The sequence below is a fragment of the Falco cherrug genome, chromosome 3, assembly GCF_023634085.1.
Source record: "Falco cherrug isolate bFalChe1 chromosome 3, bFalChe1.pri, whole genome shotgun sequence".
Taxonomy (NCBI): domain Eukaryota; kingdom Metazoa; phylum Chordata; class Aves; order Falconiformes; family Falconidae; genus Falco; species Falco cherrug.
Window position 1 is genome coordinate 62212361 of NC_073699.1, and position 16166 is coordinate 62228526.

The 16166-nt window shown below is 39.9% G+C and overlaps 1 protein-coding gene across 1 annotated transcript; it reads left to right on the plus strand.

The window, feature by feature from the left end:
• The first annotated feature begins 1263 nt into the window (after positions 1-1263).
• On the plus strand, positions 1264-15246 carry NAPG (NSF attachment protein gamma). Its single transcript, XM_055705238.1, has 12 exons — positions 1264-1427; positions 3446-3513; positions 4654-4738; positions 5564-5581; positions 6160-6190; positions 6659-6768; positions 6906-6972; positions 7676-7746; positions 8881-8959; positions 9477-9556; positions 11035-11164; positions 12206-15246. Exons 1-12 carry the CDS (start codon positions 1372-1374, stop codon positions 12353-12355), a joined length of 945 nt encoding a protein of 314 aa, XP_055561213.1. The 5' UTR covers positions 1264-1371; the 3' UTR covers positions 12356-15246.
• Positions 15247-16166: the final 920 nt, after the last annotated feature.

The following is a 16166-nucleotide window of genomic DNA, read 5'->3' on the forward strand; positions in this document are numbered from 1 at the left end:
TGTTGACACAGGAATCTCTTCAGTCACAGCTTCCTCTAGTTTTTACCGGCTACCAGTGAGCGAGCGCCTGCCAGAAACCTTTTTGCATATGCGTTATGCAAGATTAGCTATGGTTTCCCAGTACTCCCATGACCACTCATCTGCTTTTGAAAGCATTGAAAGAAAGCCTCTCTACAACCTTTTTTCCTACTTTGTTCTAGGACACAGCATGATAGTATGTAAGATTTAGTGGGGATTTTCCACCATCTGCAATATATGATAGCCTCTCAAGCGCAGTGCAAGAAACCAAATTAAGAAAATTGTCTCCATGTCATCAAGGGAATGGGAAAAGGGAGAGCAATTCAGACCTGTGAGTTTGATGCCTACCTACAGTAAAGCAAAATATGTAAATATTGCCTCTTGTCACCATTTAAGGTAGAAACAATTGCAAAGTTCTGATTCCTGTAAACAGTACGGAGTTTCAATGACTCCTATGTTCTGACAGAAGTTTTGCAAGTTTAACCAGCTTCTTGCTTTGCTTTCTCTCTCCTGTGTTGCTAAGCACTTCTCTCACACAGATCGGGGGAAGGCAATAATGATGCCCAAGTTTGGAGAATAAACTTCCTGGGCTCCATCACTGACCTTCTGTGAGTCAAGGATGTTTAACAGAGGTAGAGTCTCAAGGAACTGGACATAGGGGCAGTAACACCTCCTCAGCATTTTCAATTCAGTTCCTGAGCATGTAATTCGGGTACCCTGCATGAGTGCAGAGCCTGGATTAGCAACTCTGGTGTTGCTCAACCACCACGCGCACCTTTGGCTTAAGATTTCTGTGCCAGCCTGACAGGACACAGCCTCTTGTTTTTGCAAATACCGAACGAGTCAGGCGCATACCTCAGCAACAGGGACCACTGCAGGCTTCTCCCGGAGCAGGGCAAGCAGTGCCTTTCAGCCTTGGGCCACGGGTTGTGCGTTTCTACCAAAGCCTGGCCTCCATCTGAAAACCCTGGGAGAGGCAGGCCTGCGCGCATTCCCGTTTTCCAAAAACTGTCGTTTGGCTTTGGACAGGTCGGGGCTGGGGGGGCTCCCGGGAGCGAGGCACAGCCTAACACTGCGGGCGAGCTTCCACCTGCACAAGCCGCACCCGGTGACACCGCCCGCAGGCCTGCCAGGGAGAGCGCCACACCCCCGCCCCGCCCCGCCCCAGGCGACAGGCGACAGGCGACAGCCCGCCCCCGGCACCAGCCGCCCCGCCCGCCCCGGCCCCGCCGCGCAGGCGCGCTGAGGAGGCGGAGGGCCCGGCCCCTCCCCTCGACGCCCCGTGAGCCCTGCGGCGGCCCGTCGCGGGGGCGCGGAGCGCAGCGGTGCGTGCCGGCGGGCAGGCCCGGCGACATGGCGGCGCAGAAGATTAATGAGGCGCTCGAGCACATCGCCAAAGCGGAAAAATAGTGAGCGGCGGGAGGGCGGGCGGAGCTGGCGAGCGGGTGCGGCGGCTGCTCCCCGGCTCTCCGGCCCCGTGCAGGCGTCGCGTCGCCCGAGCGGGGCTCGGCGGAGCGCGCTGCCTGCCGCCGCGGCCGCCCTCCCCCGCGGCCTCCGAGCCCGGGGGCTGCGGGCGGCCAGCTCAGCGCGGCAGCTCGGGGCTGCCCTCGGCCCTGGGCCGCGGCGGGGGGCAGCTTCTCGGGAGCTGTAGTTCTCGCAGGCGCCCGTGCGGGGAGCGGCGGCCTCGGAGGAACTACAGCTCCCGTGAGCCCCGGCGGGGCGGAGAGGCCGGGCAGCCGGGGGGGAGGTGGTGGCACCGCGGCGGTGTGACCTCGGGGGAGGAGGGGGGGGAGCGTGGGACGGGGGCGGCCGGCGCGGAGGGGGTCGGGGGACGTGGGTGCTTGGCCCCATTTCTGCCGCAGGGGTCTTCCCTGCAGGGGGCCGAGTGGGTGCTGGAGAGCGCCCTTTCCCCCGAACGGGGAAAATAAAGCGGCGCGGAAACTAAAAAGTCACGTCAGGGAGGCCTTGTGGCTCGGAGGGCTGGAGCCTGAGCAGTTTCCCGAAGGGCCGCGTGGCCTTCATCGCTGTGACCCTAACCGGGGGGCAAGGGCCGTCACTCCTGCTCTTCTGCTGAAGTCAGTGGGAGGAAAGAGTTGTGAGGGTTGTGGTGAATAAAGGAGCTTAAGCTTGCCGAGGTGGTGTGTGTTTTGTTTGTTTCTGGACTATGAGAAGTGTGTGATTGTTTCTTTTTAGATGGTCTCAAAGAGCTGTGCTGGCATTTAGCTTAGAAGGGGTTAACATCTATATACGACAGTCTTGTTGTGTATTATAACACTAAATATAGCCATTTTGCTTCCAAGTCTCAACTTCACAGACTACAGTATGGATGTAATAGGTCTGACAAAACTAAAGATGCTATAATTTTTGTAAGAAAGGTGACAGGCAATCCAGAAATCATGGATCAAAAGTATAAACTGTGATAGAGGACAGAATTCTCAGAATAAAAAAGAATCTGTACCAGACACACAAAATTACTTGACCAAAAATGCTTTTCGGTGGAATTAATTTTAAGCTTATCCTGGAAGGCATTTGAAATAAAAGGCACCTAAATCTCAAACTGTATGCAGAGTAAAGCATCGTGTGTTTCAGCTTTATGCATTTGAAACTTTGCCTGTGATAAAAATAACACAATATAAAAGCTTGCTTTAGAGTCATATACTGTGGTTTCCATCCAAGACAAACAACAAAACCAACACAGTGTCTGTATGCAACTGTTTTTCCAAATTAAGCATGTATTACATCAGAAGTGTCTGCCTACAACAAATATGGAAGTGGACTCTAAATTTGTCACTCTAATACTTGTTTTAGAAGTAAGTCATAATAGTGAAGTCAACTTTGCCTGATGACTTGCCTCATTTTGCAGTGTATATGTTTCCTGATGTGTATCTATATGTCTGTGTGTGTGTGCGTGGTGCCATTGAGTGTCATGTTCCATTGTAGACATAAAAATGATGCGTGAGGCTTTGTCTTTGTGTTGGTAAGTAAATTCTTTCATTTGTGTACGCAGCAAAGAGTCTTTGATAATTCTTGGCAGCAAAAAATTACTGTAGAGCACAGGAAACTTCTTGATGTGTAACAGAAAGTATTGTCTGGTGTTATGGTATTCAAAATCTTGAGGTATGTTGGTGTAGGTGGAAGTATTTTTCTTCTGTTGACCTCTTACTGTTGAGGAGCTGAACTTGTGAAAATTCTGGGGACAGTAGAAGCATGTCAGAGTGAGGCATGTAATATGGGATGTTGTTGCAGTGCTTTGAAATTTCTGAAAGTGCTGGCATTTATTTTTGCAGTTGTAATGCCACCGTTGTATTAGCATATAGGTAATTCCTCCTTTTCAGAGGTAGTCCAAAGTTTTGAATATATCTGAAGTTCTTTGAAGGTAAACCATAAAATCTTCACTAATTGTTAACAGGCCTTTCTTGCATTTTAGTCTGAAAACTGGATTCTTAAAGTGGAAACCAGATTATGACAGTGCAGCTACTGAATATGGGAAGGCAGGTACGTATGGCTCTCAATATGGCCATGTATTTGTGGCTTCAAAGTATTCTTTAAGCTTAATCCCTGCTAACAATTTACATATTTTCAGTACACTGCTGTGTAAGTAAAACTGTTGTGAAGACAAAGTATGATGAAACAACAGCAAAAAAATAGTTTTAGTAGCACTGTGAAATAAATTTCAGATTGTACTTGGACATCTGGAACAGTTGTCAAAACAATTTTTTCCCCCAACACCTTACAACTTCTACTTCGCATGTTTCTACGTGTGAGAAAGATAAAGCTGGCTTTCTTTCACTTGTCCACCCCCAAATCCTATTACTTTACCTACAAACCCACAAATATTCCAGCTAGTTTTACAGTTTTGCTTTTTAATCACCTCATGAAATATATCCTAACAGAGACTGTCTCAGTAAGGTAGAGAGATTTTGCCAGGTTCTTTTTTAGGCATAGTAAGTTCTCCTTCCTTCTTTCTTTCCACTGCAAGTGTCACACTGAATATAAAATTCTTATTAGTTGATTCCTTTTTGCTCTTAATTTTCTTCTTTTTGGTAATAGTAATTTAGCATGGTTTTTTGGCTTCTTGCTTTAGGCGTTCCTACTCATTCATTTAAGCCTGGATAAGAGAAATACAAACTTGGAAGAGCAACTAGAGTATTTATAAATGGAAGTTTAATTTAAATCCTACTTTAATATTCTGTCAGTCTGGCTGAGATAGAAATACATATTTGTGCCCTGAAATGGTTGTGTTGAGGAGGTTATAGGTGTGCTTTGTTGATGGTACACTTATATTCCTTCCATACTGGTTTTGTATAACCTCTAATGGCTAACACTATATACATATGCATTCCTGCAGTTCTGTAATTAAAATACAGAATGAGTGAATTCCAAAATCCAGCTAAACAAATTATGCGCAATGTGTGGTACAGTGATATGGAAATGTTAACAATAAATGTTTTTAATGATAATAAGTGACTAATGAAGCAAGGAGGACTGCCGTGGGATTTCTTGGAAGAGCTTGGGAAATTAGCCATTCATTTTAAAAGTCTGTTTGCATCTTTAGGTGGCTAAATTCTTGAGCGGAAGTAGTGAAAAAAGGAAAATGCCAAGCTGTTAATAAGAACTTTGTTTGATTTCTTGCAGCTGTTGCTTTTAAGAATGCCAAGCAGTTTGACCAGGCAAGGGAAGCCTGTTTACGGGAAGCTGAGGCACATGAAAACAATAAAGCGTATCTTTTCATTGGTTGCTATTCTTTTTGCCAAGAAGCTGACTAGTTGCTACTAAGAATGGGGGGATGTGCATTGGTAGAAGATGTATTTAATGTATTTGTGCATTTTGTCAGTCAAACAAAACTGTCTTTTTAAAAGACTATTCCTGTGTGCTTTAAGCAGGAAAACTAAAGAACTCTTGGTTAAAAAAAAGCTGTGTTGTTTCCAATAAGATAGAATCATAGAATGGTTTGGGTTGGAAGGGGCCTTAAAGGTCATCTAGTTCCAAGCCCCTGCCGTGGGCAGGGACACCTTCTACTACACCAGGTTGCTCAAAGCCCCATCCGGCCTGGCCTTGAACACTTCCAGGGATGGGGCATCCACAGCTTCTCTGGGCAACCTGGCCCAGTGTCTCACCACCCTCAGAGTAAAGACTGTTTTCCTAAACATCTGGAGTGGTAAGATGCTGACCCATGCCTGAGATGTCTAGGTACTACTGTATAAAAATTGTTACATTTTTTTTAAATACATACAAATGAATAGTAAACTAAATACAACTCTAACATTATTAGAGTACTCGTGGTAGTATTTAGTCACCAGGGACATATTTTAAATAAATGTACTTTTTACAACTTTACGTGCAGTTACACTTTGGTATGTAGCATTTATTCTGTCCTTAGAAGCATTTATTTTTGATACCTTGGCTGTAGATGTAGTAGATTTGATTTCCCTTCATGGATTCCTTGCTTTGAAACTAGCACTTTTGTAAGATTTTGTACACTAATAATTTTTCTGCATTATATTTTTGTGGCATTTGTCCTTGACTTTGATAATGTTACTTCTAGTCTCTTCCATGCTGCCAAGTAAGTATAGGAGCCCTGAGGAATCTGAAACAAATTTTCTAACATATGGTACAAGTGTGAGCTATCATTTTGATCTCACTGTAATAAATGGTATGTTTTAAGTGGTTTCGCTGCTTTAAAAGCCATTTAATGGAAGTGCGGGCTAGGAAAGTCTGAAAACCTGCAATGGCTATTTGAAAAGATGAGGATTTTTATCATTCTTCAGCACCTTTTGATTTTGAATATTTTTTCTTAGATGAAATTATGGTAATTTTGGAATTCTACGCTGTTGAGCTTATAAAGACATTTTTAGTTAAAGAGAGTACTTCAAAGCAAGCAGATAATGACAAATAATCCAAATATTGCCCGTGGGTGAGATCATGAGAGTATATTTTTAGTGGGCAGTGTGGTTGAAGTACTGCATTTGTGGAAGATAATGTTACACGTGTGCTGTTTCATTAAATAAAACACTTGAAACGTCTTCAAAGCATTGAATATTAACAGTGGACTGATAGCTGATGCATGTTAACTTTTGCCATGTAACTACAGCTTGCTGAAACACACCGTATCTAACTACATTGTAATTTTTTTCTCTGCAGAGCTTACGAACAAGCTGGCATGATGCTAAAGGTATTTTCATTTGCTAGGTTTTATTAAAAAGTTGTATCTTATAGTGAAAAGTATTGTGCACTAGACCATTTTACAAATATATGTAAGCAAACGTTATATTAAAGGGGTATTTTTCTGTTGACTCATAGTCCCCACGAACACCCTAGTAAGGGAATGACATTTGTAAGTTGGGGGGGGGGAAATGATGTTCCTTTTGTAGAAGTAAAAGTGAAGACCTTAAGTTACAGGGTAATAGAAGAGCGGTGTTGCTTTTGCTGTAAACTACCACAAATTCATGCCTACTTGAAAGCTTGGTACTTGGAAATTAGTTTTATGGAGTTGGTGGTCAACTTGCACTAGCTCTAGAAATTTGTAAGTAAAAATTAGAATCTTAATAGAAAAGGTATTAGTTTGCTTTGATTTTTTTTTTTTTTGTTCTACATAAGCACAGTTCCTGACAGCAACGTCCCTCTAACTGTTTCTTTGCAGGAGATGCAGAGACTCCCTGAAGCAGTTCAGCTGATTGAGAAAGCCAGTATGATGTACCTGGAGAACGGGACACCAGATACAGCAGCTATTGCACTGGAACGAGCTGGAAAGTAAGTCTGGGGGATTGGTGGCTAGAATGCATGCAGAGCATGGGTATGTCTTGAGTTGTCTTTCTTGTCTTTTTGATGCTTTTAAGTAAAAAGTATTTTCATTAGGTCTGAAGAGAAATTATTTATATTTATTACAGGTTAATAGAAAATGTGAGCCCAGAGAAGGCTGTGCAGCTCTATCAGCAAGCGGCATCAGTGTTTGAAGTAAGTGGGGTTTTATGTGTTGGTGGTTCCCCACCCTGCTCAGCAGAGAACTTTCCAGTTCCAGAAAGCATACAGAGATGAATGAATTGGTGTTTAGGGTCAGCTATACAGTTAAAAAAAAGCCTGAGGTTAGATTCAAACTGATTTTTCCTTCCTTTCACATCAGTGGCTCAGTAATGAAGCTGAAGGCTTCTTTTGCTGTAAAGGAGATTATAAAAGTTAGGAGTCTGCTTTGCCTTTTTCTGTCTGGTACTTAATTGAATCTGAATTTTGTATGCTGTCTTTCTGCCTTTTGTTGGGTAGACCAGAGGGTGGGGAACATGGCTGCCGGAGCGTTCTGGAGCCTAAAATAATTTGAAATCCTTGAAGGCACAGAAGAGAGGAGTTGCCCTGATGCTTTACCCATCCTGCAGGCAGACGATTTGCCTTTTTGCTAGTGCCTTTCGTGTACTTCTCTACCGTCGGTTGTCACATGTTTCCAGATGAGCAGATTTGCATCCATGTTACTTTGCTCTGTAGATCCATACAGGAGCTGGCTATGGGACTTGGGTGCACCAATGCTCATTGTGTTTCCCTTGAGTGTGTGAACTGCTGATACAATAATTAAGTTATTCTAAGTTACAGGTGACATACTTAGATTAAGGTCTAGTGGTCTTAATTCTGTGCAAATGAAATATGAACGCATGAATTTTTTGTTCTCTAGAATGAAGAGCGTTTACGGCAAGCATTAGAAATGCTAGGGAAGGCGTCAAGACTTCTAGTCAGGGGACGCAGGTATAGCTTTATGCCTTTTTAAAAAAATTACTGAATCTTTAATGGTGACTTTCATGGGTGTTTTTTCTTGCTGTTGTTGGGTTTATATATACTGTTACTTAATTCTTCTTTGAGAAACACTTCAAACTAAAATTCAGTTTCTGTGGCATATGCCATGTACATCCAGGAGCCACCTGTTTTGTGTTCTAGGATGGGAAAATGTGGGCTGTAAGGCTTTGTTTCCTTTGTGCTTTCTAGCTATTCAACAAACACATATACCAATTTTCATTATTTCTGAAACTGCTTTGGGAATTTAATTTTTTTCTTCCAGCACTAATATGTAGAAAGTACTTGAAAGTCTTACAGCTGTGGAATATAAAGCAGGTGAATTAGGTGACTAACTTGAGGAAAGAAAATTGTTTGCAGCAGCCTGATTCTGGACTTCTAAAGAAGAGTGTATCTGGGAGTCTCAGTGAGAATTTATTTTATTTGTTAATGACTAGCACCAAACCTGTCCTGCAGTTCAGCTTAAACAGGCTGTTTAAACAGGTAGTTCCTTTAAGAACTCGTTTGGGTTTCTAACTCTACTTTTAAGACACTTTTTTTCACTGCAGTATTGTAGTCAAAGGAAATTTACAACATAACTTGAAGGTCTTTCTGTGAAAACAAGTCAGCATAGGTCTGGATCATCTGAGAGACTTGGCTGCTCTGCTGCTTTATAGCTCATATATTATTGCTAATTCCTAGAAGTTTAATATGATGATTTAAAGATGATTCAAACTCCAGAGCAGTTGCTATGACTTAATATTGGTAGTTCATGGATATCAGACTTACTGATAGCTTATAGTAGCCTCACAACACACAGAAATCTGTTAGGGTCCGTAACAAGGCATTAATCTTGTACAATGTCATGAAAAATGAGGTTTCTCTGAGTGGATACCAGAAATGTTCTTAGCCTGCATGTATAGAAAAGGAATTGCTGACTATATTTCTTTATCTGCTCTGTTAGTAAGATCTATTTCTAATGTTAAGTTGTGTTGCTTTTTATTCTGGCAGACTTGCCGGTTTACTAGTTAAACACTTTGTGATTAGCCACAGGTTGATTATGCTGTATTCCTGACACTGATACTCCTAATTGTTTTTTTGGTTTTTTAGACTAGATGAGGCTGCATTGTCTCTTCAAAAGGAAAAAAGTATTTATAAGGAAATTGAAAATTACCCAACGTGCTACAAGGTAAATTCCAAGAGACAATTTCTGATGGTGCATTTCAAGTTTTTCTGGGTAACTAATGACAGCTGACACCTGACTGATAATATGTACCTCTGGATTCACTGATGTGTTTCTTGCTACGTGATGAGAATTCATGGTAGCGCATGTTTCCCCAACCTCTAACTGCTTTTTTCACTACTATAAAGTTAAAGTTAAGATGCTGTTACCTACAGGAGTATCAAAAACAACAAATACATCAAAAATAAAGGTGTTACCAAAAATAACAAACCACAAACACTGTTACTTGCTGCAATGGTTCATTACAATGTTCTAGGAGATAACATGTTTCATACCAGCTGAGGGTATGGCTTACTACTTCTTAACTATGTTGTTCTGACTCTTATGTCAGTATCTTGGAATCATTGTGGATTGTAATGACCTTTTTTACACTAAATATTAGCAGTTTAGTATTTTTATCATATTTTGCTGTTGATTTCTATGGAATCATCAGGTTGGCCATTTTTTTCATGTTTTTGTTTAGAAAACTATTGCTCAAGTCTTAGTTCATCTTCACAGAAATGATTATGTTGCTGCAGAAAGATGTGTGAGGGAAAGCTATAGGTAAGTCTACTTCATGTCCCGTATTTTTAAACTGAATGTTTCATTAATGTAGATTGTTCTTCTGAAAGAGCAGTAGAAACACCATCCGGAAATTTTAAGCCTGTACAGTACATTAATAGCATTCCCTGGTATATGGCTATCAGGAATGTTTTTCACTCTTAACACATTTAGCTGTAATTAACATAGCTACTTTTCTTAATGAACCTAAAATAAAAAAAATAGTCATAAAGAAGTAGCTATGACTGACAGGTGAAATGAGATGGACATCAGAACTTCCCATTTTTTTTCCATGTTAAAAGCTGAGCAGAATACTGTTATGGCTGGGATTCTTGTCTTGCTTATATCCTTTTGCTTGTCCCTTTTTGTTTTTCTTTTCAAATGGAACAGAGGTGGATTAGTTATTGTAGACAAATGTTTTAGGATTAAAATGGGTATTTCTGGATTTTGCTAACTGAATTCTAATTTCTTCAGAATCTTGCCGTGTGTGTGTGGTGCCCTTGAAGTTGAAATTCTGACTTGTCATTTCCATATATTATTACAGTTTGAGTATGGAAATATGGAATGCAGTCTCAAAATGCGCTATAGCAGCATCCAGCATAATCCATTAAGCTGTCTAGTGTGGTGATTAGATTGAGAGAAAGATTAATCTAAATGTTTTTGTTAAAAGTTTGCTGCATGTGGATTACTACATTTCTGGTTATGTTGATCTAGGGGATCTTGCCCTCGTCATACACTGGAAGAAGAAAAGCAAGTTTTCTACTTTTTATGACTTTTTCTTTTTAAATAGTTGATTGAATTTAAAGATAATTTAGGAAACAGAAAGTAGTCCAGTTGAACACACTAAAATGAAGGAGGAATTTTTTACACATCTAGGAGAAAATTCTGGTGGCAAAATCTGGATTAGTGTTTAACCTTGGTTCCAGAGACTTTCCCAGCAACTCTGCATTTCAGCTTTCATTAGGACTTCAGTAACAAAATGCTGAAACAACATATTTTTACTCAAACTGTGTTTTTAGTGAAATGACTTGAACACATGTGTAAGTTAAATTGTACTTTATTTTTAGAAAGAATTTTCAAGATCAGTCTTTAAACATCTTGCTCACATTTTCCGAGTCCTCAATTTGTATTTTATATATAGAAACTCATTACAAAATTTTTCTATATGTGAAGTGGAGGAACAGTTTATTGAATAGTCACAAAAAATGGGAAAATTCTAATATTCTCTTTTTGTCTTGACTGTGATTGTCATCTTACTGTCAGAATGCAAATTAATATTGCTGAAATGTTAATTTTATGAATATGATCCATGTACCTGGAGAGACTGAAGTGGTCATAAGCAGCTTTGTGGAATAAGCAGTCCATCGGATTCTTAAAAACTTCTCGCTCTTCTGCTATTAATCAGCAGCATTTAAAGATACAGTAGCTGAGCATTAAGTAGATTGTGGAAATTCCCTAAATGAACTTTTAATTTCCTTCAGTATACCAGGGTTTAATGGAAGTGAAGACTGTGCAGCACTAGAGCAACTTTTAGAAGGGTATGACCAGCAAGATCAGGATCAAGTTTCTGAAGTCTGTAATTTGCCACTCTTCAAATACATGGACAATGATGTAAGTAGGCGGTTCCTGTGGATTTTTTTTATAATCCCTTTGCTTGTTCAGGTTGAGATATTTTTTTTTTTTCCTAGTAGAGGAAAATGAGAAGAGCAGAGTCCATGTATTGTGACTTGCTGTCATCCTGCTGTGTGCCTGTGAAGTTTACATTTTCTTCTACTTTGCTGCCTGCCAATGTAAATTCCCCCAGCATTGTTCCTTTGAGATGGTGGGAAGGCTTAGGTGAAAGAGCAGTTTGTTGTGGATTTGCTGAGTTTTGACGAGTTGACCAAAATTTGGTTCCCTTCTGCTTAGTTCTTTAGGAACCAGAACAATTTGCTGCTTATGCTTTATCTCAGAAATGCCATATAGCTGGCATGCATACATAAACATTACAGAATATGATGCCTACAGGATGGCTCTTGAATGTTTTTTCAGCACTTATTCCTTAGGAAGGCAAGAAATAGTGAAATTTTTTGGGTTTTTTTAATTTTAGTTTTAAGAAAGTAGTTGTGCAATACCTCCCCCTTTTTTTTTTTTTTAAACTCTGCTTCTAAATTGTGGGAAGTATAAGGATAGGAAAAGTGTGGAGTAATGGAGACATCCATCCATGCCAAACTTTGTAAAAGTATTGATTAGTTTTACTTTGTTACTATGTTGAATAGTAAAAATTAAGGGACTAGTCTTACTGAAAAAGTTGTGAGACTTTTTTACATGAATTATTGCTAGATAAAGTATGCAGAGCTGCATACTGAATTTTCTTTTTTATGTAAAGCTTGAAACACAGAAGCTGTAGGATGTGGCCAAATTATTCTATAATAAGCAATATCAATACAGATCTCGCATCCCACTCTGAGTGTTTGAGATAAGAAAAATAAACCAATGTGAGGTTTATTCTAAGGTGGAAAAATACACTCTGAAAGCAGCATCAGTCTGTTTTCTGTACTGTACTAAATGTTACTTGCTTGTTTGTTGTGAGTGTCAATCAGTTGTGTGCAGTGCAATTCAACAAGATCTTCTGTGATAATACAGAAATTAAACTTGCTTTGTTATTGTCAGTATGCCAAGCTTGGTCTTACCTTGGTGGTCCCAGGAGGTGGAATCAAGAAGAAATCGCCAAATGCTGCACAAGACAAAGCAAGAGGACCAGCTGCAGTGGGCTCTCATGCTGATGAGGAAGAGGATGAATATTCTGGTGGACTATGCTAGCTACAGACATAGGTTGTCTTAAATATCTGATTTATTTGTGATGTTGAGCATATCCAAAGGTATCAGATTTACCAGAGCTTCATTGCAATTATGATATGGGAATGCTGATATTAACTTGGCAGCTTCTGGGTACAATACAGGAGAAGAATCATCGCTGTACTTACCAACTTGGAACATCTTTAGACTTCATTTCTTACCTGGTAGGAGCTCCCTCAGGGCCCTGCCTTTAGGTGACAGGAAGAATTTGAGAGAAATCTTTTACTAAAAGCACAGTTTTAAAGAAACCAGAAGCACTGGAGTAAGGAGAGTGGTACAAAATTTTAAATGCTGGATTTCAGCAGCTGACACTTTTTGGTCCCGGTAATACTCTTACATTTGTGGTTGTCTTCTTAGTCAAATAAACAAGCATTCATCTGGCTATTTATTTTCTGTTTAACGCTGTAAGGCAGACTGTGCCAGGCGTGATTTTTCACTAGTATAAGCACTAGGGGGAGCATTCAGTTTATTTTCAACATGTTTTTACTCCACTGTGGAATATTATTTTGATACTGTATTCTTTGCAAGCAGTATCCATGTGGGTGTGGAAAATACTAAGTCAAATAGTTTGCAGCTGGTTTGTAAGCTTAAAAGTACACACACATCTTTCATCTTAAGAACTTTTTTGACCTGAACTCTTTGGAAATAAATACATGCATGGTGTTTGTAAAGTACACCTTGGGAATGGAAGGCGTGGACAACCTTTCTTAGCAGTGTTTCTGAAGTGCATGCCATAACCAAAAAAGAAACTGAAGGCAGCAGATAATGTGCATTGAATATAAAGCTTTGAAGACAGTGTTTAGCAGAAACTTAGGTGGAATGTTTCAATGATATGTTTGAGTTCATGAGTGTTTTAGATGTTTATTTACTAATCAATAGTCTTCATAGAAATTTCATTCTCTCATATGTTCAAAGCATAGAACAGCTGTCTCTTACAGATGGCATTTTTCAAACCAGCTCAGAATCCAAAGTAACCAAATTTTACTGGATCTTCTCTATTTTTGTTTGATTTCAAGGCATCATGTATTTTGCAAGCCTCTGTAGCATCTTAAATTTGTTTGACCATTTTATGCTTAAAAATTGACAGCTCTAGAAGTTGTATCTGTGGTGTGTTTCTTCAGAAGAACCCAATCGAGATCTGTGCTAGGGTGAGAGCACTTGGAATCCAGCAGGGATTTGTGTGCGATACGTGCGCCCAAAGTTCAGTAAACAGTAGACCAAAAGCACAGTGTTAAGCGTTGGTACAGTTTCTGCCATATTAAGGAATCTGATGTCTTCAAAAATATCAAGCATATGTCTGACATCTGTGTGATGTCTGACATCAGTGTGTCAGACATGATTGTGATGAAGGTAAAGTTTTAGAGGGCTAATAGTTGCTTTCCTTGGGGTGGATTGCACTCAGTAACTTTGTGATGAGTGCACAAACTACAGCATAATTTGTAGGCAGGGCTGCTGTAAAAGTCACATTATTCAATATAATGGGTGTTAACAAACCAGTTTTGTCTCTTTGTATTATGTAATAATAACCTTGGATTTTTATTTGAGACTACACCTGTAGTTCTTTACTGTCTGACAGGTAATTTCCCTTTGTTATTAGTCATGTGTATAGAAGTTTTTGCTCTTCTAAAAATAGTCTAAATGAAATTTTAAGAAGCAATTTGCTTTTCTCTGAGAATATTTACAGGTATACATGAAAGATGGTTTTGAAGACTTTCCTGTAACTTCTGTTCTCACCGTTGGAGCAACTCAGTCTGGTTATTCAGCTTGTGCCTTCAGGATTTGTTCTTGAAGGCGACCATGCACTTTGTATGGGGAGTCTTTATCACAAGCAGAAAAAAAACACACGTGTAGGAACACTGGGAACACCAAGTAATTTTCTTCAAGCATTTCCCACTGCTTTCAATTCTGAATTTAGTTGAATGGTCCCCGGGAGTCTGCTTTTTTGTATGTGTGAGCAATTACATATATCTGAGAAAATGAGATACATAAGAAGAAAAATGGGGAACCTTGTGTGCTTCTGTGAAAGAGCTTGCAGACTTTATTTAAACTGTGCTTGTAACACTAACAGGCCCTTAAAGGAAAAATTTAAATTTATGCATTAGATTCTTAAAGCATACTTCTCATATTGCCAAAAAAAATCAAATAGATGTGAAGACGCTCTTCCCCGCTCCCACCAGCTTTTTTCTTTTTACGCTGTGCCAAGTGTGGAAAATCTGGAAAAAAAGTAACTTGTACTAAACATGTTAAGCTGCCGTTGAACTGAAGGGGGCGTCTCTGAATCGTAGGAGTAGAATCTTAATCTTTGATTGCAATGTTGCTGCAAACACCAAATCTGCAGAAATGGAAGTGTCTGAAAATAAGATGGTCTATTTTATATAACTTATTCTTCTATTTTAGGCAATGAAAGTGTGATAGGAATGTTAACTGCCTTTTAGTAAATGTTTAACTATAGAAGTTGTCTGTATATTATGTGTTAGTGTTTGTTTCTATCTTTCAAAGCAATTTGCACACTTATGTAAATACCATGTAAGTGATACAACATAGAAAAGGTACCATTTACAGCAAGAAATTTTCCAAAACCAGTGTTGACTGCAAGAAAAAATAAAATTAAATTGTGCATGAAGGCTGAGTGATGGCCAACACAATGTATATGTAAAATGAGAAGATTTCTAAATTATCTATAACTTAATACTCAGTATGCCCAAGTGCAGTGTGAAACCTGTGCTTTATTTGTTGTTTTTCCAAATCTGTGGTGTATTAGAGTACAAAACGTGTTTGTAATAGCTCTAAAGATGCTGCCTCTTGAGAAGAGGCTATGTGTTTCACGAACATGAAAAATAAAACTTGGAACTAAGGCTTTTGTGCTAGCTTTCCCTGTTGTTGATCAGGTCCTGCTGAGCACCACCAGTTGAAAATGAAGATTGTTTTTTAATCTTGAGCAGATTTTGTGTGTGACTGTCTGCAGAGCTTGTCACCAAGCGTTGTGAGTATATTATGTGATGAAGGACCAAGTCTTGGGAACCTACTGGCTCGGGTTTGAGTGTTGAAAGTCAGCGAGGTCCAATCTGTGTGGCTTATTCACTAGATATTTACTTACAGGCCATTTCATTTATCCTGTGGCTTTTGTTTTTCTAACTGACCTTTTGATACCTTTCTGGTAGCTTTCATTGTTTGAGATGCTGACACCTCTTAGGCAGTTCTGTCCACTCAGAATAAAAGATAATGTATGTGCTTTGCCTCTCTGCTGATTGTAACATCTTGGTGGTTCATTGTTACCACTTCCCAAAGACATTATTCAGAGAACAAAATTATGATATTGGGCAACTGTCAGACCTGAATTTATAGTCTTTAGCAGTGTGAAATAGAGAGAAATAATTGATTCTCCAGTTCTTGGTCTTCCTTAATCTTGGCTAATTATGCAAAGCATAAAATAGGGTTTTTTTAAAAAAAACCATAACTGTGTTTATAATGATGGTGGAGGACATACAGATTCTTAGATCTGCTGTGGAAATAAAGCATTTGTTTCCATAGTTGGGCTGGTTAAATGTGTAGCAAACTCTTGAAGTCTTCTGGAAGAATACATGTGTATGCTCCAAGGTTTTCCTGAATACGGTGAGATCTAGAAAGGACTGAGAAGGTTAATGGGAGCAGCCGGGACATAAGAAAGGTTCTTGCACCAAGCTGTGCTCTTAGTGTCCATGCTGACTGTCACAGATGCATCCTGTTTGCCTCAGGGTGCTGCTGGAGGCTAAAAGAGGAGCCCAGAGCAAAATGG

Bases quoted from the DNA above. Each gene is read 5' to 3' on its own strand.
- NAPG (XM_055705238.1), top strand. From the start codon at position 1,372: ATGGCGGCGCAGAAGATTAATGAGGCGCTCGAGCACATCGCCAAAGCG. The intron at 7,747-8,880 runs GTATAGCTTTAT...TTGGTTTTTTAG, and splicing joins CTTCTAGTCAGGGGACGCAG to ACTAGATGAGGCTGCATTGT. The intron at 8,960-9,476 runs GTAAATTCCAAG...GTTTTTGTTTAG, and splicing joins ATTACCCAACGTGCTACAAG to AAAACTATTGCTCAAGTCTT.